General features: G+C 48.9%; 1 protein-coding gene across 2 annotated transcripts; it reads right to left on the reverse strand.

Annotated features, from left to right (window-relative positions):
* Window positions 1–100: 100 nt before the first annotated feature.
* SLC7A14 (solute carrier family 7 member 14) lies at window positions 101–23,518 on the reverse strand. Of its 2 annotated transcripts, none has more exons than XM_048954849.1 (8): window positions 23,143–23,518; window positions 13,128–13,517; window positions 10,074–10,310; window positions 9,094–9,311; window positions 7,306–7,452; window positions 6,664–6,872; window positions 5,662–6,539; window positions 101–3,931 (listed from the first exon to the last, which is right to left on the reverse strand). In XM_048954849.1, exons 2-8 carry the CDS (start codon window positions 13,429–13,431, stop codon window positions 3,609–3,611), a joined length of 2,316 nt encoding a protein of 771 aa, XP_048810806.1. In that variant the 5' UTR covers window positions 13,432–13,517; window positions 23,143–23,518; the 3' UTR covers window positions 101–3,608. The 2 variants fall into 2 exon arrangements, with proteins under 2 accessions (XP_048810806.1, XP_048810807.1); XM_048954850.1 differs by lacking the exon at window positions 23,143–23,518 and adding an exon at window positions 22,326–23,042.
* Between the last annotated feature and the right edge of the window lie 321 nt (window positions 23,519–23,839).

A 23,839-nucleotide genomic window follows, 5' to 3' on the forward strand; every position in this document is an offset into this window, starting at 1 on the left:
GAGCTCCAGCAGCCCCAGAGGCGCAGCCCAGGGCTGTGCAGGACACTTGTGCCCATGACATCACAGCAGGGCACAGTTGGTTGTTGTGTGCTCGGCAGGGACACCTCAGTGCTGCCATTGATGTGCGGGTGCCAGCTTGTGCAGGCGGCGGGGATTGTGGATTGTGCACACATCAGCCCTGGGACTGGTGGCAGAAAGGGAGCCCTCAGGGCAGGAATGCACTGAAACGCTGTGGGAAGCTCAGCAAATCTTAACAGGAGGGAGATGTGGGATCCTATGGAGAACGAGGCCCTGCTAGGCATCACTTGGGGTATTTTTTCCTTTTTTTTTAGGCTGCAAATCAACATTTTCAGGCACAAGGGACTGGCGCTCGGCTCCTTGCCCTCCCTGTGCCCTACCCAGGATCATAGGCACCAACAGCCCCAAAATATCCCATAGAGCTCCCCAGAACCCTGGTTGCTGGGCAGGGCTGGCCATGGCACTACCAGCACTCAACATCTTTTGGTGCTCATCGCATCAAAGCCTCAAAATTGAACCAAACACAGTTGGAACACAATGAGCTGCTCCACACCACACCTGGCATCAGCGATGGAGTGCTGGCTGCTCTGTCATCACCCCAACTCGGGGGAGGTCCCCCACATCCCAACAGAGCCCTCCCTGGGTCAGCACCCACCACCTCTCCTCGCAGTGTGTCCCCACCATCGTGCCACCAGGAGCATCCCATGTCTGTGGCGAAGGAGCTCCGTGAGCTCTGTGCTGCTATAGTCAACCTGTGGCCATTGGCTCTCATTTTTTCTTTCTTTTCTTTTTTATTTATTGTGTAAACGAATAACCACTTTTTTTTTTTCACAACAATGCAAGTAAATACCAAAGTCAGCCCATTGAACTGCATCTTCTACAGAGGAAATTTTGAAGCACTTAAGGCAAGATTTTTTTCATCTCTGACTTCTATTGAACACTGAAAAAATACAGGACTTTCAGGTACAGCTTAACAAAATTATATGGGAAAAATCTTTTTTTTTTTAATTTATTTATTCTTTCATTTAAAAGATTTACATTATTATGGAAGTCGATGCTGAGACATCAGACATCTCTGACTTCCTTTAAAAATCCATTGGTTCCTGTTCATCTGTCTGTCTGTTGTAATGTAAAGGCACACAATAAAGCTTTATGCATTTATTAAAATATACAGATTTTGGTAAATTTAGATTTCTTTCATAGTATCTTGATAATATATATATATACATATATATGTATCATTTTCAACAACACAATCATCTGAAAATAAAAATCACTCCATAACATATCTGCATATTTTTTTCTTTCTCATGACACACTACAAGACCCCATTGTACAATGCACCAATGGGCTTCTGGAAACCACAAAAATAAAATTAAATAAAATAATTTAACAAACTCTTTTAACAAATACACCAATTTCATATCAGAACTGCAGAGAACTGTTACACCAGAAAGTACCGTCTGCAAAAAAAAGCAAGATCTACATCAGAAAGACCAAAAACAAAACGAGAGGAGTGAGGATCATTTACAAGCTGGGGCTGTGACACCGGCGTCGCTCGGGGCGTGAGCTCTGCTGTGCAGAGGGTGCGTGCTGGGTCGTGCTGCTGTGGTCACAACCTGCAGAGGGACCAAGATCTCACTGGGTTGGTCTGGGGGATGTGAGGTATTTCTGCTCCATCTGGGTCGTGCTTTGGGCTCCAGCAACAGGATGCTGGCTCCTGGCATGGAGTGGGACAGTGGTGGTGCTGGCAATGCTCTTCTGTAATGTGGCAGCTGCGTGAACATCTCCTTTTAGGGCATGGAGAAGTATTTTGGTTACAGCAACACCTGTGCCAGCTTCCTGGCCCCTCTCAGCATCCCAAACTGGCCCTAGGCCAATGCTGCCCAGAGGTGACGGACCAAATGATCTCTGCTGGTGGCCCTGGAGTTGTGGGCATCCTTCCCTGCTTCCCTGGGAATGGATGAGGATGGGATGGAGATGGGGAAGGGCAAGGGATGAAGAAGGGATGGGAAAAGATGGAGAAGGAATGAGGAATGTTGGATGGCTGCAGGAGAACCACAGCAGCCCCAGGCCCCCGCTCAACATGCTGATACAATGACAGGTGCCTAGACGCCAAAGAGCAAGGGAGCAGGCTCTTGCCAAATGATACTCAGGTGGACACAACAACACACACTGGTACTGCAAACTGCTCTGTAGCAAGAGATTAAGGCTGCAAAAGGAACAACAGGCTTCGAATCAACAGGGTACTTGGGCACATGTTTGTTACCCAGCAGATGCCTAAATACCGCGCGGTAGTGGGACGAGGATGACCACCCCATGGTTTAGTTTGAGAGCTGGTAGGAAAACAGCAACAATCTTTCTCCCTGAAAACATAAAGCCAAATCTGCCAGGTGCCATCTGTCCTGGGTATCTCAAAAGCATCCTTCAGGGGAGCAGCGGGGCACAAGTGAGCATCATGAGGGCTTCAGCACCGCTGGGGATAGGCGTGTAGGACAGATCCCCAAGTGGATTGGTAGAGCTTATGTGCATCGTGGAGGCTTTTGGGTGGGATGCTCTTGGGTTGCTGCTTGTGGAAGTGTAGCAAGGTTGGGCAGCAGGAGAGGGTCCAGAGTGAAGCTTAACGGGTCCTTTTACCAAACCCTCCCATCCTGAAGCCCTCCCAGTCACTCCTTTTGGTTTCACATTAGAAGTGTCTCTAGAACAAGCAGCATCTTTGTATCTTTTCACACATTATCCACCAAGCCAAGGTTAGAAATAGCACGGAGGCCAGAATGAGTGCTGGGATGTGCCCACAACAGTTCACAGACAATGGGCTGGCTGTTTTGGGAAAGACAAAGTGGTGGGAACAGCATCCAGTTCAATCTCAGGGACACTGTGTGGGGTTTGCTGACTGCTTGCATAAGTCTAGGTCAGGTGTGATCTGAAATGAGGCCAAGCTCAGATTCAGGATGCTTGACTATGCCAGGATTTCAGGTTTTGTTTGAGACTGTCTAGAGCAGTGCAAGACATGGTCTAACACTGAATCCTGGTATTTACGACTTTTGGATTCAGGGCTGGGGACCATCATGGCGTGGCCTTGTTGCATACACTTAGTGCTGGAACAGCCATGAAAACGCCAAGTGATGGGGCCAACCGAGCTGAGCCACCCCCTTGGATGAAGCTGGTTCACTTTCATGTCCTACCTGCCTGTCCCTCTGGTTAAGCTATTACTGCTGGGTGTTTAGAGGAAAAAGCACACGTGCTAAGAAAGTGCCAAACACATAGGAGTGGCCACAGGGTGACTATTTCCCGAGGGAAACCCATCTCGTCCCCCCACGTGGATCATTCCACCTCTCAGAGCCCCCTCAGTTTGGCACATCTCCCACTGGGCGCCAAGTGGGGCTCGGCAGGTACCAGGGCTCCAGCATTCCCTGGCTGGGACTCAGCTGGCAAAGCCCTCGGGTGGGTTTGGTTTGGGGTCGGCAGCGGTCGCGGCGTGTGACCCGAGGACCAGAGGTGAGGGGGTGGTGGTGGAGGACAGGACGGGGCAGGGAAGCCGCAGGCCCTTCCTGGCTGGCTGGCAGCACGGCGTCCCCCTGCTCGCCCCACTACTCAGGTGAGTAGTCCAACTCGTCGTTGGCGATGAGGGCCTCTGAGGACGGTTTGTGCCTGCCCTTGCTTTTCGATCTGCTACTCGTCCGATGGCTTTCCTTTGCTCCTGCCATTTGCTGGTATGAGAAGCCCTTGTCCTCGGGAGGGCCCCAGTCTGGGTAGCTCTCACCCTCGGTGGCGTAGGAGAAGCCGTCGTCCACTGAGAAAGGGTCAACGTCCACATCATAGCGCTGGTAGGTGCTCTGGTGGAGGGCCTCCTCGCGGGCACTGATCTCCAGCGTGCTGTTCCACATCCCGTAGCCAAAGTAAATGAGCAGACCTGGGGTGAGTGAGAGTGAGAGGTTGTTGGGGAGGACAACGCTGCACCGTCGTTCCCCTCAAAGCCACACCTGTCCCCACAGCCCGTGCCAGCACCCAGCCCCCTCCATCCCACCCCCTCCTGTTCCGTGCCAGTTGGCTCGAGCTGATGAGGGCTTAATCTGAGTAAATATTTTTTTGCTTTTATTTTTAAGCGAATGCATGTTTTCACTGATGTCTGGTCTTCAAACCAGCAGTTTGACAACCAAACGTTGTCAGCGTGTGACCGGGGAACTCTGTGTTTAAAACATTAGCTGGGACGGCTGCTTAACCGTGTGACTGTGCCATCTGCAGCCTTGGTGGGAAAGCAGTTCCCAACAGACCTAACCTGGCCTCCTATGTTAGAAGCCCATGTTTCCAATCCAGCAGCCTCCCAGCCATCCTTTTCCCTCTGGAACTTTCTTATGCTCTCAGTATGTCTCCTGCCAGTACCCACAGCCCTGTGTGCCCAGGGTCTGGCACACATCAGCAGGGTGACCTCGTTATCATTGCTGGCACCTGACAAGGTGTTAGATGTACACACAGGTGCAAGGGTTAATCACAGCAGACTGATTTGATGCTCTGAAGCCACTTTTCTTCTAAAGAACAGGTGTGGGTCTTTCCCTTGATTTGCTCCTTCGCTTATTGGCTGAGTGAGCTAGAAAAACTCTGAGCACCTCTTTTCTAGCCTAAGGGCTATGCATGGCTCCTCAGTAGCTCAGTTTAGGGCTCAGAGGTGCTCAGAGATGGAGCTTTGCTGTGGGGCCACAGGAATTATGTATGAGAGCTGCCTGCCTCTCCTATCCTTACTCTGAAACAAGAGAGGATATGGCAACATGGAGGAGGAAAGCTGGTAGCAATCTCCCTCTGAGGGCTGGAAGACAGGAAGAGCATCTGCTGGGGTGCTCAGCCAGATACGGCTGTTTTGGATGTTGGCACCAAAGCTCAGGGTCTGCTGTCTGCAGCTGGGGTTCCAGTGGGCTGTTGCAATATCCGTATTTGCTCTTGTGGCTGCTATGTCTCTCTTAAGGAGTCCTTGGTTCTGATATTCCTTGTTGCTTTGGTTCTCTGTGGTCTGTGGCTGGGAGCCTTCAGGAGGAGCTATGAGAGCTACGCTTTCTCTCTTAGGTATGGGAATAGAAATATAAAGCAAAGGAGATCATGGGCATATCAGGCTGCTGGATATGTGCTGGGAAGACTAAATTTGGCCCAAATATTCACAACAGAGCCTACATGTTCTGAGAGCCCCCTGCCATAAAGTGAAGGGTTCAGGCCAAGAACAGGAGCTGGAGCCTGCAGCCCCTTGGCATTGCCCATTCCAGTTAGGGTTGGACAGCTTTGCATTTTAGAAATGTGGTGCTGAAATCTTGGTGTGGGCTGCTGAAAGAGCTCAAGTGGGTGAAATAGCAAGAAAGCAGGCAGATTTCTGCAGGAAACCCACCTACTTTCTATCAGAAGACTCATCGGAATAGTCACCTTTGCATGAAGAAGTTTGCTTCCATCAAACTGACATTTTTCTGGAGGTGTAATTCTTGAGTTAGCTGCAGTCTGGGGGCTTGATTAACAGATTTCTAAGAACTCCAGCACTATGAGGAGCAAATGCAAGGGACTGGGCATTGCAGCTGAAAAAGCATTAGCCTAAGCACTAATTGGTGACGTTGCTATTACCACCCTTTGAAAACAGGGTCAGTAATAAAATAATCTGGGACTCACCCACAAAACACCAGACAGCAAATCGGATCCACGTGACTGTGGAGAGCTTCAGCATGAGATAGATATTCACCAGCATGGCGAACGCGGGGACGAACGGAAGGCAGGGTGCCATGTAGGGCAGCTTCTTGGGGTTCTCTGGCTGCTGCAAGATGACAAACACCAGCACGATGATGAGCAGGATCATCAGCACAACAAGGAGAACGGCCCACCAGCTCTGCTCAGAGATGTAGTCTGACCCAAAAATAATGAAGGAGCAGAAGATGAACATCAGGACAAAGAGCAGGAGCACGCAGGTGGTGACCGTGTGGCCGGTGGCTGCCGTGGGCCGATCCATCTTCCCCGGCAGCCCCAGGTGGATCCGCATGGTGTAGTAGCGAGGGCCGATCAGCTTCTTCAGCTTGATGAGGTAGATGTTCTCAGACTCGTCCGCCTCGATCCCTGAAGTCATGTCGACTGTGCCGTAGTTGGGGTGATTCACGTTGTAGGTGGATTTATCAGATTTCCCAATGAGCATCTCGTTGTCCCCCAGCGATGGAAGGTTTTTTGCCCCACATGTGTTGGTTGGTGGGCCTGTGAACTCCTCTCCTTCGCTGCCTGGGGAGCAAGCTTCCTTCTCACAGTCAGCCAGGATGCCCTCTTTCTTTTTGGTGTGCTCCTCAGAGAGGAACTTGACAAAGCCATCAATGTCACTCTCAGGCTGGTACCGGAGGAGCAGGACACAGACAGACACCAGTGTGTAGGCGAGCAGCGTGCCAATGGACATCATCTCTATCAGGTCCCGCAGGCTGACCAGCAAGGAGAGCAGTGCCGCAAGAAACCCAGAGACTATACAAGCTACTACCGGCGTTTCTGTATAAGAGCTGACGTGGGACAAAAACCTGTGACAAGAAAAGAGTTGTAGAGGGTTAAAATTGCAGGTTGCAGTGACTGCCTGTTGTAATAGCCCATACCTGGCTGGAAAGGCAAAGGAGAAAGCCAAATGCTAATGTATGTATGACTGACCTGAAGAGTAGCCCATCGCCAGCCATGGCGTAGATGACTCTTGGCATTGGGAATAGAGAGCCCAGCAAGCTGACAGTCAGGCCGGCCACAGACCCAATGGCAACGATGAACTTGGCTGCATAGAAGCCGCGTGCCACGAACATTTCCATCAGTGGGGACTCAGTGTCGATGGCATCGTATGGCACCATCAGTGTGAGGATGATGCTTACCTGGGGAAGGTAAGATGAGTAGGACAGAGGGTCAGCAGCAGCCCTGAGCTTGCAGTGACAGGGGCTGCTTCCCAAGGGTGGGAAACACGCAAAAAAATTGAGTCTAATTAGAACTGTATCCTTACATCTCCTGCGGAGAAGATGTGAAATGCAGATGTTTGGGCTGTGTGATCACTGTGGAGTGGTTAATTCAGGGGCTCTGCTACCTTGGGCCCTGCCACCCTAAGGCAACAATGGACCTGAAATTCCTGAGTATAGACGTGCATTTACTGGGTGCAGAGAGACTGGACAGGCTGTGGCCATCCATGTGTGTCCTGTCCCACACAACTGTACTTGTTTCAACGTCTTGCAGACCCCCAGTGGATGGCTGAACTCATATAGCTAGTACGTATGGACATGTATTCATATACACACACACATAGCAGGTACTTACGGACACGTATGCTGTCAAACACGCAACGAGTGAGGCTGTGATGGCGTAGGGGATGGAGGTGTTGGGGCTCTTTGCTTCTTCTCCTGTGGTAGCAATGATGTCGAAGCCAATGAAGGCATAGAAACACGTTGCAGCACCTTTGAGCACCTGCACAGAGGACCCACTGTCTCAGTGCCATGAGGGTGGCTGGCACCCAATTGGGAACAAGTGATCATGCAAAACCATTTTGTGCTTATTTTACTTTCACTGGGGAGTGGGATTAGGGTTGCTTGGGGGCACTGAAAACACTATGGATCCTGAGGGATTGACTGACTCCCCGTCCCCAACATGTTCATATGTTTTGTGTTAGCAGGAATTCTCATCAGCCAGCAAGATCTGCTAGCAGAGGAAGCAGAACAGAGCATGGACAGTCAGACATGCACCACTCTCCAAACAACCTTTGCTTTGCTTGGAAGCTGCAGACAGGTTGGAATACTTGAAAGGGGAATTATTTGTACTGCTAGTTACTTTATTATGTTCTTTCTCCATGTACAATATTAGCATGTTTATAAGAAACAAACACTGAAGCTGGCTAAAGACTGCGTAGCTGTAAGGAGAGAGCTAATTTGTAGTTGCAAAGCCCTTGCATACTTCTGGCTAGGTGGATGTTGTATGTCCATCACATCTATCTCAGTTCTTTAGTGATGGAGCACACAGGAAAATTCACCTCTTTCAGGGGACAGTCTGTAATTCACTTTTCAAAGTATCTCTATGCTTCTGGGGATCTCGAGCTTGTTGCTGTGGTGGATTAATTTCTACAAATGATTTCAGAGAGAAACAGCCACCTGAAAACCATAGGAAGACCCTATTGTTTTTCATGTGTTTTGGATAATGTATCTTTTAAAACCATGTACTTTTACTAAGAGAGATTTGGAGGATTGAGTTGGAATGAAACACTTATTTTTGGCACCCTTTTTTCTTTCCTATTTTATAGCAGAAAAAGACAGGTATCATCCAAAAGTAAATCTGACCTCTGTTCTTAATGGGGCCTGAGCACTGCTCCTCACTGCCATGCTGAAGAAGAGAAATGATGATTTACAGAGGTGAAGGGGTGGCATGTCAGCTTGGGATCCTTTCAGCAATCAAGATTTTTGGTTTACTTTACTTTCTTGCTTATTTTTCCGCACAAAATCCCTATGGAGTCGAGCAGTGTAAATCTGAGAAGTTATCTTGGGCTTAGGCCAGCTGAGATATTTTCAGTCTCTGTTCATCTTTGGATAAAAACCAGTGCAAGCATGCTAAAAAAGCCAAATATGTCCAAATTCTCAGTAAGTTTTGAGGGAGCATCCGTAAAATAAGCACTGGCAGGTGGCATTATGAAGTGCTCAAAACAAATGCTCGAGAACATTGTTATTGAAAAGCAGCCAACATAAGTATCTCCCCCTCTGCAGGGGATGGGCTGGATCCTCCCGAGCCCTTCCTTGGACAGCCACCGTGTTTTGCTGCTGTGAGCCTGATGACAAATGACATTTCCTGGTGTATGCTTTCTCATGCTATTTGGCTCTCCAAGAGGGCATCTAGGAAAAGGACTGAGTTTATTCTAAGAGTGGCAGGAGATACAGGCAAAGCATCACCATGTGCCTCTGGTTTGGAAGAGCGAGGAGGGATGGGCCCAAGCTGGGAGCTAGAGGCCTCTGGCCAAAGCTGGGTGAGCTGAGCAGGGCTAGGACCTGAGGAGCGAAGTGCAAGCAGGGGCTGCACACCAGAAGCAAAGCTGAGCACATGGTGGGGGTGGCACACAGGACTTACCCCCGGCCATCCAAACGGCAGGAACTGCCCTTCAGACCAGTTGTCGCTTTTGATGAAGAAGAGCCCGGCAATCATAATGAAGACCCAGACTATCAGGTTAATCACATTGAGCACGTTGTTCAGTCCCACTGAGTTCTTCACACCCATGGCCACGATGATGGTGACAATGATGGCGATGACTAGAGCAAGAAGGTCAGGGTATGACTCCTCTCCTTTCCCTGGGTAAGAGAAAAGAGGTGCGTAACTGTTTGTCCATAGCTAGGCTAGACGACCCTTCCCACACACAAGATTCTATGACTCTATGACTTTCAGTGCTTTTCATATCCTGAAGTTTTGCAGTACTCCTCGTTGTCATTGCAAAGCTGGTTTCCAGGTGACCGTGCCACTGCAAGGTAAAGCTCTTTTATTGAGGTGATAAATCCTGATGCCTCAAGACACTGTCAGGAGTTTTTGGAGAGCAGAAAACAAATGATCATATCCTAGTTTGCATCATGCATACCTGCTAAGCACTAATTAGAAGTCAATCGAACATCAAATTTTCACAACAGAGCTACAAGACCACTCACTGTTGTTACTGATAGGAGCCATGGGCTGTTGCTGGTCACACAGAACCATCACAGCACTGAGCTTCCACATGTCAGTACTGCAGGCTCTCCCTAAAATTTGTGTGTGAGTTTTAATGGGGCTGAGCAGAGTGCTCCTGTACTATTGTTACCCTCTGATATCAACATGTCTTTTCTGGGGTTCTGATCTTCTAAACGCTGGTTTGGTCCAGAGAGGCTCAAAGTAATGGGATCGTATATCTCTGCACCTAGAACCCAGACTCTGAACCGGATGCAAAGCACCAGGGGCCAATGGGTGGTAAATAATGAATGAAGCCTAATATCCATGTCTGACGAGCTTCCAATGACATTTCAGGCCCTAATTAACGGATGAAGCTCTGCATAACAAGATGCACATGTCTCCAGCCCGATTCTCACCCAGCCCGTTCAGCGTCCCGACGCTGCTGATCATCCAGCGGCTGATGGTGTGGTTGGCCAGTGAGTCAAACATGCTGCTGAGGGCGCTGGCACCCGCAGCCGTGCCAATCAGGTACTCCAGGATGAGGTTCCAGCCAATGAAGAATGCCACAAATTCCCCCACTGTCACGTAGCTGTAGGTGTAGGCAGAGCCCGTGGTCTTGGGGACCCGCACACCAAACTCAGCGTAGCAAACGCCTGTTTGGAATGAAAAAAATATACTGAAATTCATCCACAGACAGCAGCAGTGGGCAGTGTGGTGCTGTGGTCGTGATGGCCCAGTTTCCATACGGTAACTCTGATGGTGACAGAAGTTTCCTCTTCATCTGATAGGGATGCTAATGTGTCCTGAGCCATTTTCTCCTGAGATGTTGTGTGCCTATTCTGGGTCACTACAATGCAGATGCAGGCATGAGCGCTGCCCTGATCATCCTGCTCTCACTCTACCCGTGCCAGATGATTCTGAAGCCATCTCACAGAAATAACTATGTTATTTTAACACTTAAATGTTGCTTGTACATTTCGTTCTGAGGAGTAACTGCAAAACTGTCTTTGTAAAGAAGGGAAGAAGGGTGAAAAGTGTGTAACTGGAACTACCTGGGAGGAGATTTCAGTGGGATTTAATACTTTCCAGACTTACTGCATCAGGATATTTTTCAATAAAATCCTGATCCTAACACACCACTGTCTTGAAACAACCATCAGGTTTTATTTAGTAGTCATGGATGGAATCAGAAATTCCCAGGGTGTTGGTCAGGGTAAGTGCTGGCAGGACCACCCACCCCACAAGGTGGGGTCCTTGTCCCTGGCTGTGGTTTTCAATGCAACTCTTCCAAACTGGATTTCTATAGAGCTGGCCCAGCTACGAGAGCAACAAGACGTCCAGATCATCCAGCCCCACACCATCATTGTTCAGAGCTGATTAAAAATGCATGCATTCTGCAAAGGTAAGGCACTCACAGATAGCTGCAGGCCTGAATGATTTATGAAACAGGTGCTCTGGTGGGGACAAGTATCTGGTTTCTGTCTGTGATAGCTGTAAAAATCATATAATCTTTCTTGGCAGCTCTACTTTTAGCCAGCAACAAGATAAGGCTTAAAGAGGATTGATATTGATGCAGAGCGATAATGGCAGAGCAGAGTCTTTTATGTGTATTAAATGTTTGATTTTTCAATTACTCAACAGGAATCCCAAAATAGTAATCTTTCACTATACATTGGATATTGCAACCTATAGGGTGTATCTGCTTTAGATTTCAGTGTATGTTAAGAAAACAACCAATTTTTATCATAGCATGTAGTAGCAGCCCAGGGGATGAGAGATGCAAGACCTGCACACATCCTTGACTGCTGACATTGAGTTAATAGCAGGTGGCATTAATCAGGGCATTTTAATTCACAATGCTACAGGTCCTCCAGCAGAAGCGGAGTTCACAGCACTTCCCTCTGTATGCACTGCTTAAAAAGGGAGATGATATAACGTATTAGGACGTAGATTTTATCTTAGTGATCTCAGCTCTATCTGTAGTGTAACAGTGATAACAAAGCTGAATGTTACTCTGTGCATAGTGCTGTGACAAACCCACAGCGCCATCAAACTCAGGCACTCCCATTTCCGAGAATGATTCCCAAATTTCTGTGAAACTGGGACCTTGCAACAGTGCTAAGTTCCACCTCTTCTTTGCAGGGGTCATTTCCCCTTTTGATGCAGAAGAAATCCTGACTTCTATGAACCCCTGTTGCTGATGGCCCCATCCCTCCTCAGCCACATCTGAGCATTACAGCCCCTCTCAGCACCAGCAATCTGCAAGGCATTCTGGAAGGAGCATTTTCAGCCAAAAACCCTGGGATAATTTGCAGGTAATGGGCTCTGACTTGATGACCGAGGGTGAGCACAGGTGATCTGGATATCTGCCTGAGCTGCGAGCCAAAGCAGCTCCTTAAAATCCATCCATGCACGCATGTGAAGTGAGAGCTGAAATCCCCACTGCAGCCCATCTGGCTCCCAGCCTTTACTGGGTTTCACCTGCCAGAAATGCACTGCTGTTACAAACAACAGCAGTGTCAATGATGAAGCAAGGAAGTGGCCAAGGAGATAATGAAAACACCGCATCCTTGGGAAAACACTTTCCCAGGGCTGCACAAGCAGGGGGGAGATGAAAGCAGGGCTGGGAGCGGCAGGGCTGTGGGGCCGGCAGGAGCTTCCTGCTGTGGGGCAGGGCCCACGGCTTGGGGGAAAAAGGCTCTTTTTGGGGACAACGTGTTTTCTCAGAGCGGACCCACCCAGGTTGCTCCACTTCATTTGGTTTGCGTCACAAAATGGGCTGTGGAAAATGGGGAAAGCGCAATGATCTGAGGACTTGAAAAGTAGAGTCGGGTCCTTCCCATCCCGTATTGAAGTCCTCTGTCACTGAGTCAGGTTTCCTTGCCCAGCCCACACACGCAAGCTGGATTGCCAGACTGACACAGCATGCAAAGTCCTGCGAGCAGGGAGAGCGGGGACATGGCATCATCGCGTTAGCGCTGATCTGGAAAGGACAAATGCCAGCAGTACTGGCTTATGTGGAAACCGCAGCTCAGGCCATATGCTCAGCTGGGTTCAGAGGAGGCAATGGAACTCACTGACTTTTCACTAAAATATATAATTCCTCCCTCTCTGCACATAGCGTTGTTTTGTTGGAAATTCGAAGAGCGATCCTGAGTGAACAGGAGCCAATAACAGCAGCTCTAAAGGTAGCAGAGGAGTTGCTGGGCTTGGCCCCACTTGCGGGATGGCACTGTCCTGCTGGCTCCTCATAGCTGGGCACCTCGTGCTGGTGGGGAACCTCAGTGCAGAGGCTTTCAGTGTAAGGAGATGTCATTGCCCCTCCGTGCTGTGTGTATCCTGAGTGCCATCACCTCATGGATGTGACTCCAATGTCATGAAACCAGCACTGATTATTGGCACATTGTCCAGCCGTGAAGCTAGCGACAGTGTGCCTGAGACCTCACTCAAAACCCACTGGAAAGACTCACCTGACAAGATGGAGGCGACGGCAGCGATGATGAAGGACACGATGACGCCAGGCCCTGCCATCTCCTTGGCCACCAGGCCGGACACCACGTACATACCTGTGCCCACGCAGCTGCCAACACCAAGGGAGATGAGGTCGAGCGTGGTGAGGACCTTGGCCAGCCGTGCGCCCTGGCCTCCTGCTGTCCCCGTGCCCTCCAGCATTGACTCCACAGGCTTGGTGCGCAGGACGCGGGAGCGCAGGGCATGGCCTGCAGCCCCCCATGGCACCCGCCGTGGGTCCAGGCGTGACAGAAGGCCGCTCATGGCTGCTGCTGGGCTTGGGTGTCCCAGGCTGAATCTGTGCTCAGGGCTGCAGCCTCATCTCCAGTTTTCCAGTGGTGGCAACCCAGCTGCAAGAAAGAGAAAAGGTCTCACAGTGTGTGTTTGAGCTGAAGCAGCAAAGGAAGGGGTGTTGTCCCAAGGAGGTAAGTTATCAGTATCATCCCATACACAGCAGGAACCTGAAGCCATCCAAGTGCCCAGCCAACACCAAAAATGCTCCTGGGCAACCACGAGGAGCTGGGGCACAGCAGGTCACCTCTCTGAATACTTCAAAATGCTGCTGCCTGAGCCTCTTCCCAATCATAGGATTGTCTCCACGAGCATGAACTAGCTCCTGCTTTTTTGTCTTCAGTCATATTTCCAGGCACTGTTCAGACACTTTCCTTTTCCTTCCTTCTCTTTCTCTTCTTTTTAGCAGGCTGCGTAGTTCCCAGGCAAGGAGAAATGACCTCCTGGTGACGTGTGAAGACTTTGAGCAAAAACAACGAGAACTGACAATCTCTGCATATTGATATATAGAAAAAAGAAATATTGTTTCTTTAATATGAGTTTTAGCATGACAGTTTCCTTCCTGTTCATGCAGAAATTTGTTATTATTATTACTGCCTTGGAGCCAAAACAATTATTTTTTCAGTCTTTACATCCTAAACAAATTACACTGTGTCTACCAGGTGGCCTTGTCTTGCTGGAGTTTATTAAATAAAACACAGCATTTGTTTCACGTTTTGATTGATTGCAGTTTGAATTGCGCTGATCCTTACCTCAAGCAACCGCAAGCTGAAAGGATGCATGTTCTGCCTAAGGATATTGATAGTGAAAAACGGTTGCCACTCTTGAGCAAATGTGCATCTTCAAGGTGAGAATAAGAGCTGGGTTTGGCTGCTTCAGGGCCACGTTCCTGTGTGCCAGCATTTTAGCCATGGGGGGAATAGCTCCTCTAACCAAAGTGATCCCCAACCCAAACTCAGCTTCTCATAACCAAAGCCGTGGTACAGCATCTCTGAGGCATGGGTTGATGCAGAGGTTTTGCTGTGTTTCACTCAGCTCTGTCCAATCCTTTACTTAATTCTTTTCCTTCGCAGGTTTTATCAGCACTCCTTGTTAAGCTGGAAGGACTTGGGTGGGTCTGCCTGGATTTGCAACAAACGGACCTCAGCTAAATAGAACACTGGGCAGAAATATCTGCGTGTTTATGAACAGCTACAGTCCAGATGCCCTTACTTCTGTGTCGTTTCCTCATGCAGTATGTCAGGTAAGAAAATAATCTTTTCTGGCCAGAAGTTGGGGTGGCAGAGGGCCCTGAGTTGCTGAAGGCAATGCCTTACTACCAGCTGCAATGAAGTTACTCTGTAATTGTGGCTGTACTCAATTAAAGCGATCATTTGAAATTATCAATGATATTTAAGTGAGAGCAGCATAGTGCTACTCCATCACTTGGAAACATCCTCTTCCCCACCCACAGCCATAAGAAACGCCTGATGGAGGGATAATGCATACCTGGGGCAGACACAGCTCGTTTCTGCCCCGCTCCATCAATGCTCCCAAGCACATGGAGAAGGAGACAGCAGCAGGGGGGGATTTTGGCAAGTCTGAGGTGCAGGCATTGCTCAGCAATCACATTCATCCATTCCACAGCTATGTAAATGGTGAAGTCTTAGGAGACTGGTGTAAATCCACAGCCAGAGGGAGGGAGGAAGCTCTTTTCTTGTGCTTAATGGCTGCCCTCCTTATTGTGTATCCAGGAGGCTCGGTGGGGCTGTGCTGGGGGCCAGGGCCAGCTTGGCTAACTCTACTGCCATCGTGTTCATTAGCAACCTCTGTTTGTACCACAACAGTGTTCTTCATTAGCACAGATGAGCTAAGACAGCAATCACATCGAAAGGAGAAACCTCGGTGTTCAGAGGCACAGCTTCCTAAGTGTGTGGTTCGGTGCCAAATTACTCCTGAACTAAACCTGCTGCTTTCTGCTTCATCCTCATCACCCCATTCCACACCCACTGCCTGCCAGGGTGACTCATTTAGTCCTCCTGTTAATGAGTGCCCTCTGCCCCTGGTGGCTCTGGGATGTCCCTATGCAAAGCCCTCTGTAAAGAATGCAGGGAACACAAGGAGAATCAGTGTGCCGATGGTGATAGATTAGAAGAGAGAGCTCCAGGTGGTAAGGAGCCAGCCAGGGGTGCTCGCTGAGATGGAACGGTTGAGTTTCCTCCAGCTTTCTCCTCGCAGAAGTCACCATGGCACAGGAAATCTCCCTGCTGCCCATGGAGGCCACGGTTTGCTTCAAGAAGGTGATGGGAAAGCCCCTTCCTCCTTGCAAGTGATCTAGATGTTGGCAACCCAGCCCACGGCAGGGAGATTGCAACTTGGTGATCTTTGAGGTCCCTTCCAACTTCAGCCGTTGTCTGATTCTACATGCCCTAGAAAAGCAGGCTCAGAGCAGACTCCTAGCAAATCCCACGGCAGCAATATTAATGCAGGTGCTTGCAGAGCAAAATTCATGCTTCGCCCCAGGTGCAGCTGGGCATTGAGATGACTCAGTGCTCAGACAGAATGAGAAATAAATCCAGAGAGAGACAAAAGCATCCCAATGCCTGCTGCTACAACAGCATTTTTGCCTCACGCGGGGTTGTGCGTGGAGCTGGGCTGCAGCATTTCTTGTGGGAAGGCAGCATGGAGAGCTGCGATGCAGAGCTGCAACCCATGGTGTGAGAGAAGAGAAAGGGAGAGAGAAAATCCCTGCCAGCCTCGCTTTCCTGCCTGCTGTGTTGTTTTTAGTCTTAATTACTAGGCTGGTAGCTGCGAGCTGGGCAGTAGGAGCAGACACAAGATGTGGTTTTCATTACGGCCCGGCAGCAGGGAGAGGAGTGACGTCAGCGCCGTTGGCCACGCGGCAGAGGGATGCTGCTGTGGGCTGCTCATCACACTGCTGCTTTCTGTGTGGGTTTGGAGTCTTGTGTGCTCGTTTTACAGCCTCAGAGCACTGCGCAGGGGTTCAGCGTCTGCCCCTCTGCTGCTAATTTGGGATTTTTTTTTAACCCTTTCCAATTTTTTACCTCCATTCAAGTGGAGCAGTTATTATTTTAAGCTAAAACTATCACTAAGAAAAAGCGTAGTGATATATTTTAGGTTTAAGCCCAATTTAGCAGTGTGCCTACTGAAAAAAGAAAACAGCTCCAGGCTGTTACGTGGTGTTTTTTGTTTTTTGTTTTTGTCTTCATAGCAAAATGGGGTTGGAGGAGCTGCACAGCTCTTTTCTGTTCTTCTTTCATCTGTATTTTTTTAGGTGCTTTACCAATATTAATATTGCTGCAAGTTGGCCAAATACCATTATCTCCTTCTGAGAAATAAGCAAAATAAACACTGAGTTATTTAGCTTGACCAAAGACATAAGGCAGTGGTGCTGCAGACAGGGGTCCTTAAACTTTGTATTCCTGTTTCCAGTGCAAGAAAGCCAAACCAGCGTAACCTCCTTGTTTTGAAGCCTGTGGGACCCACTTCCAAAGCTGAGCACCCACATCAGGACATTGATCTCATCAGGACACTGCATCCACAAAGGTGAGCAAAGAGGAAAAGATGGAGGTGAAGAAATGCATGCAGAGGTGAAACTGGAGTTGGTTGTGGTGAAGGCCAGCAGATTCCTTGGTGATGGGTTATTCTGAGCGCTGCTGGGCTCATTATGAGCCAGCCTTGCAAGCAGCTGGCCCTAGCTGCTGGGATCCCATAGGGAGAAATATCCCTAGGGTTTTTTGAGGGGTATCCCTCTGGGCATTCTGCTCTGCATCCACCACTGTGCACTTGGGCCTGCAGGAAGCCATCCTATGGAGGCATTCTGTGTTCCCACGTGTTTTCTGTCCTTTTTGTCCAGGGAGCCCTGGCTATGTGTGGTGCAGAGTGGTGTAGCACTGAATGCCAGGTACTTCTGGCACATCCAGCCATCTGTGAGTGCAGCACTGTAAGTAATGCAGTATGCATGAAGTGCTCCATTTGTGTTTGCAAAAAGCTATTTAACCACTAGGAGGAAGAAAAAAAAAAAAAGGGAATTATGGAGAAAGATGTATAATCAATTTGCACATGGCTAAAAAGGACTGGTTTCTCATTGTTGTCTTGAGGTGGTGAAGTAAAAGCCTTAAAGAAACAGAATGATGCTGTAAGTATGGGGAAATGACAGATCAATAGATGGGTGAGCAGAGCAGAACCAGGCAACCAGGAACTTCTTGGAACTGCTGTGCTGAGGGCTCCTTCTAGGGGGCCGCACTGAATTGAATAATAACTGAATTGCTTCTCCAGAAGTGAAATGGAGAAAGCAGAGGTCTAACAGAAGTGCACGAGTGCTTGATGCAGCTGGGTGTCCTAAGGAAGGTGCAGAGAAACCACACTAAAAATAATGCTCTTCCAGCTGTACGTCGGGGTCATAGTGGACAAGGGCTGCATTTGTATTGAGCTGCTTAGAGCTGAGTGACCAGACAGTCTGTTCTAGAACACCACTCATTGAAGAAATGTCTTTGCTTTAATAAGATGCAGGAGCAGCTTCTGTAATTACTTGATTGCACCTTCTTTTTCTTCCCCCATGTAGATCCATACTTTTGCACCGTAGAATGGAAGTCATTACGGTTTGCTCCAGGCCAGCCATGAGAGGTTTTTAAATTTGACATAAATCACAGAATGGGTTATTTATTAGTGTGTGAGGCTCTCTGAAGAAAATGGATTTTTGCTATTGCAAAGCCTGCCTGATGCATCATTATGACAATTTATTTCATTTCAGGATATCAATGTGAATTTCAATGGCAAAAACACAAATTACATTTTTCGGTGAAGTACTGATTTAATACTTTGTTGTTCAAACCAGAAAAAATAATGACTGTGTATCAAACACAGGTTCTGAAAATCTATTGTTTGTAAGTCTCTAATTCTGCTTTGAAGATTGCAGTTTTTACAGTGGTTCCTTTGCTCCTTGCTAAGGAACTGCTTTTTCCTCCCAGCTGACTCTCACCAGCAGTCTCTCTGGCTTCTGGAAAGCCTTCCATGCAATAATTTAGGAATCTGAGCTGGTCTTCTGCGCTGTAAGCACATCAGGATTACACACACTGTTCGGCTCTTGCAGGTTTTCAAATGCATTTCTCTTTTGTTTGAGCACGTGGTCTCATTAATTAGTTATCGTGTTCCATCAGCAGTTATACAAGTGTAATTGATTATGCCTCATTGCCCTGTTTGCATGATCTTGTCTGTGTCTGTGGGCTAATTAATGCAGGAGAGGTTCTCAAAGAAACACGTTCCTCAGAAGGAGCTGGAAGGAGGCATTCCTTCAGTGCCTGCTGATGTCTCCAGGAGGAGCAGTAGTAGCTGTAAATCAGCAGGCTCTTTGCACACGAAATAGAGAGCTGCAGGGTAGTTTGGGTGGCTGTAGCTTGTGTCACCAGTTCCCCAAAGAAGTGTGAGGCAGATTCAACGCACTTCCAAGGAAGTGAATAGCAGATCTTGCTGCTTTTATTCCATGATTGGCTGCTTGTTATTATTATCCACTAGGACAAAAAATCCTTGCCTTACATGAGTAATCCTCCTGCATTTCAACAGAACTGATTATATGAGTAATGTGAACACAAGTTGATCAAAGAAGACGGCTTATAAGAGATTTTCTGTGTTTAGTCATTTATCATCATAAGTCAGGCAAACGTGGTGCAGCACTTGAGCAGTGTGTGGTGTGAGTAATACCTGGCATTGTAGCACGACTGCTTTTAGACACTTCCCAACAAGCAAGTTATGAGCATACACCCAAGATTAAGTCAGCATATAGGATGCCACTAATGAGGCAGAACTGAACAAAGAATGACGTGTTCTTAAAAGACCAGCAGCTCACAAATGATGGCATTATGGTGTTCTTGAGTAATGCATAAAAACTGCCTAGTGATGTCCTTGAGTAGCCAGGGAATCGGTGTGGGTAAACATGGTTATGCCTAGCTTAAAGTTGGGTTGTCATTGGAGCCCTGGTAGCTAACTGCGTCCTTGTTCTTCGCCTCCCTTAGATCTGGATTGAATAGAGTAGCTGGAATATTATTGCTGTGGTTCTTGTTTGTGCTGGAGCTCCTGGCCAAAGGAACTCGACACATTACTGCCTTCTATCTTAATTTACTTAGTGTGGAGCTGGTGACCCTAGCTATTAATTGTGCATCTCCTGGTCTCTGTTGCTCCCCCAGGCAGTTAATGAGGCAGTGTGCAGGCTGGCATACACCTGCTGTTGCCCAGGTGCCCTGAAGAGGTGCTGGCAGACCCAGATACTTCCCAGTGCTGCCAGCTCATCCCAGTCCAGGGCAAAAGGTAGGCAGCAGGCATATATTTCCCTCACTGTCAGACCAGGGCGTCCAAATCCCACCTGGACACCGCAACCATATTGCTGGGCATCAGGGAACAGCTGCTTACTTGGTACAACTTGACAGGCACATCATTAAGACCTGGTTCAAAATGCTCTTGGGCACAGCTTGCTGCTGTTGGCAGAGTGCATCCAGATGTACTAGTGGCCTCTAGGCACGAGAAAGTGCTCAGACTTAAGGTGTGTGTTGAAGGGCTTTGCTCAGAAAGACCCAACCAGCGCTCAGGGAGCTCAGGACCTACAGGGAGGAGTCGACCAAAGCACAAAGCTGTATCCCAATTACGGACAAGCACTTGCAGCAGCACTTGGTGCTTACTGAGGACCAGTGCTCAAATCCTGCTCACTTGTGGATCAAACACACTCTTTTTTTTTTTTATATGCTTACATAAGGTTTCTATGCAACATCTCTCAACACTTGCAGCATAACAGAAGGAATCTCCCAGTAATAATCCATCTCCTACAAGCAGCAACCCACCTGACCCTCTAACTCTGTGCTCTCGCAATTAAATTGCAGGATTTGAAAAACCTGCTCTTCTTGTGTTCATCTCCCAGGTAGATTTAATTTATGGTGTTCCATCTTTCAGTAAATTATTGATACAGCTGTCGTGCAGAGGATCAGAGACAATAGAATCACATGCTATATGGCTCCACCTCACTGTTTTTGTTTTGTCAGTGTCTGGACTTCCCTCTGACAGTTTTATTTCAGGGAAAGAGCAGCTTTCTCCTGGGGATGTTCCATTGAGGTGACAGCAAGGAATCAGCCGTGGTAGCAGCACTAGCTGGAGTGCCCAACCCAAGCTGAACCCTGAGCTGATGGCTGCACAGCCCAGGGCTGCTGTGTGATGAGGAAGTAAACATATACAAGAATAAAATTTCTCACTACTAGAAGGAAGTTTCCAATAGACAACCATGATTTTCTACATCTTGCTGCTTGCAAATGAAAAAAAGGTATTATGAATCTATGTGGCCTATGGATCTAAGTTAGAATCTGTTCCCATTGGCACAGCAGGTGGTTTAATGAGTTCAGTAGGTTCACTCTCAACTGAGGTGAGCCTGGGGCACCTGGGAGGAGAGATGTATGGCCCTGTGTCTGACTGGGGAACTAGAGATCAAAGGTACCGTTACGTCTACTGAGTTCATTTTGTCTGAAGGAGTCATCAGCTTCCATGCCATTACTCCTGCAGGAAGCCCCATGACTTGCTTTGGCTACGTTACAACTTCTGGGAGGACATCAAGTCTTGACATGAGTAGATGGAGAATTCAGCAGGTTTTCTGGTAGTTCCTTCATGATGTCATCAACCCTCCACTGTTCAAAGATGTGAGCACTCACTTTAATCAGAATGCTTTGGCTGTAGCGACTCAACATCCATTTCTGTCGTGCCTTTCTTTGGCAGATGGAGAAGTAACTCAATGCCTGTTCATTTTTTTCTGTAAAGGCTGTTAGCCTCTTGAATCAAGTCATCTCCCATCCTCTTTCCTAATTAACTGATCTGACCAGGTACTGTAGTTCAACTTTTATAAGACTCTTTCTCCAGTACTTTCTATTTTGGCTTTTATTTCTTTTTCAAACTCCAATATTATTGTTATTTTTTTCTAATGTCTACTGTATTCTAGCATTCTCAATTGCCAAGGGGCAATTAAAACTGAAGAGCAATTGCATGAGCCTTTTTACATCTCAGTTCCATTTAGCTGCTTGTGTTTTTGTTTGTTTGTTTTTAACTAAATCAATGCCTATTGTACATATTGCCTCCTTTGTATCTTTTCAGATATGCACTGCACATTTGAATTTACTTTGAGTGGACCCAAGCTGCTTCATCTTCATTTAACCCTCACCAGTCTCTACTTTGTTGTCAAATTTCAGCGTTTTTGACAGAAGAAAATAGGAAATAGCACTTGGGCCTTGGATCCCTGCAATAAAACCTGCTCACATGCAGCAGAGATTCTCCAGGGAGCTTAATGTTTTAAGAACAGATAATTAGCTTAATCTAGGTAACTCTTCACTCTAGTATTGCTTTTAGCTTGTTTGGTTTTTGTTTGTTTACAGTGTATTGTTCAACTACGGTAAGTCATATGCCTTATGTATGCCAACAAAACGGGTATGTGTAAATACCTTTAGCAATCAGACTTTCAGTCTCATGACAGTTTTTGGTCAATTAAACAAATGCCTTGGCATGCTAAAACATACTTACCTACTACTTAGGGGCAGTGGGAAGATCAATTAGTTAATATGCAAGATTAAATCAGATACGGCCCTTTTGAGCTGAGAGTCTTCTCTGGGGCTGACAAGAGTAATACCGCTTCCCATGTCTCCCCAGAGTCTGTGTTGATTTAGGAAGCCCTCTATCAGAGCTCTCTAGGCACAGACTGTCACAGGGAGGCACTAAGTCGATCTGTCTAAATGATCATTTGATAGGTCACAAGACCTGAGCTGGAAAGCAATTTTGAGAGAGGAAAAAAAAAAAAACCAAAACAGATGAGGATTTTTAATAAAGTGATGCGGAAACGCACCTACCCAGGGTTGAGGCAGGCAGGCGGTTGATGCTCAGCAGTCCGAAAATACCCGTGCGGAATCAATAAACAGCAGCGAGCCGGGGGGTGACGTAAAAAGGAAGATAACTCCATTACCAGCCTCTAAGTCGGAGGGAATTCTGCCCGCGCCGTCGCCAGGAGAGGCCGCGGATGAGCGGGAGCTTCGGGCCGCCCCGTCGGGGTTCAGCACCGCGGACAGCGCCCGGCTCGGCTCGCCCCGCGCTGCCGCCCACCCGGCCCCGGGGCTCCGCGCCGCTCCGTCGGATTATTGATATCGGGTTTTTCCTTTTCATGCACGCTGCCCGCCTGCCCGCAGTGCCTCTACCTTCGTCTCTCTCGTTTGGTGCGGTAACTTGTAGCCAGAGCTGTCTTTCCGATTGGACCAGCCGGCATTTATCCCTTCTCTCCGCCGTTCTCTGTTTCCAATCAATCCCGTGCCGTCAGCCCTGACGTCCCCCCCCTCCCTTCCAGCGAGTGCCACTTTGTCAACACGGGGCTGCGGCCGCCCGGGGCTGCGGGATGGGGCGGCTCTGGGGTCTCTGCCCCAAGCGGGTCTGTTCCAGCGGCTCCGGAGGAGCCCCCGCACCACCGGCACGGGGCGACGGACGTGGGTGATCGCAGTGGGGCCGGGGCAGAGCTCCCCACGCTTGGAGCCGCGGTTCTCTCACCTCCCCCCGCACCCCGGGATGCTCCGAGCCGCTCTCCCCGGGCGGTGAGGTGGCAGAGCGGGGCGGCGCTTTCCCCACACCCCAGAACGCTTCATCCCCTCTGCACCCCCTCGGAGCCGTGCGGGCACTCACCGGGCTCAGAGGGCAGCGGGCGGGCTCTGCTGCGGGGCCTCCGCGGGCGAGCAGCCCGGCGGGGTCGACTGCGGTGCTGCAGGCGGCGGGGGGGGCTGCGCTGGGCACCGGCGGCCCCGGCTCCCGGCCGCACACGCAGGGCGGAGGGAGGAGGGAGGGATGGAGGAGGGACGGATGGAGGAGGGCGCTGCAGCTCCTCAATTATTTAGCGCTCCCCCTCTCTCCGCCTGCCGCATGTGACCGGAGCGGCAATAGCACCGCGCCGTGCACTGCTGGGCATCCTGCCGGCCACAGCAAGGCCACCAGCGCCGGCTGCCATCCCGCCGTCCCCATCCATCTGCCCGCTCAGGTGTCCCGATGGCTGCAGCCCGCCCGCCCCCAGCGGCCTCCTCCGAGAATGGGTTTCGTCACCCTGCAGCCAGAGGGAGGGGGACGCTCCCCCTCTGCTTTCTGCCTGAGCCGCGCAGTGAGATTTGGGTGCTAATACTGTAATCCCGGAACAGGCAGAATTAAGACTTAAATGAAATGCTTCATGTATTGCAGCACGCCGTGTTGCCCAGCCTATCTGGGAGGAGTTAGATAGCAGGTGCAGGATGTATTTTGTGTTTTATATGCCTAGATGCTTTTGAGAATAGCTGTGCTTCACGGTCAGGATTATTCTCGTTTTCCCATCACGTTTTTAATTCTAGATTCTCGT

Source organism: Lagopus muta, chromosome 9 (assembly GCF_023343835.1).
Source record: "Lagopus muta isolate bLagMut1 chromosome 9, bLagMut1 primary, whole genome shotgun sequence".
Taxonomy (NCBI): Eukaryota; Metazoa; Chordata; class Aves; order Galliformes; family Phasianidae; genus Lagopus; species Lagopus muta.

Bases quoted from the DNA above. Each gene is read 5' to 3' on its own strand.
- SLC7A14 (XM_048954849.1), bottom strand. From the start codon at position 13,431: ATGAGCGGCCTTCTGTCACGCCTGGACCCACGGCGGGTGCCATGGGGG. The intron at 10,311-13,127 runs GTGAGTCTTTCC...CATTCCAAACAG, and splicing joins CGTCGCCTCCATCTTGTCAG to GCGTTTGCTACGCTGAGTTT. The intron at 7,453-9,093 runs GTAAGTCCTGTG...TCCTCTGTGCAG, and splicing joins TGCCGTTTGGATGGCCGGGG to GTGCTCAAAGGTGCTGCAAC.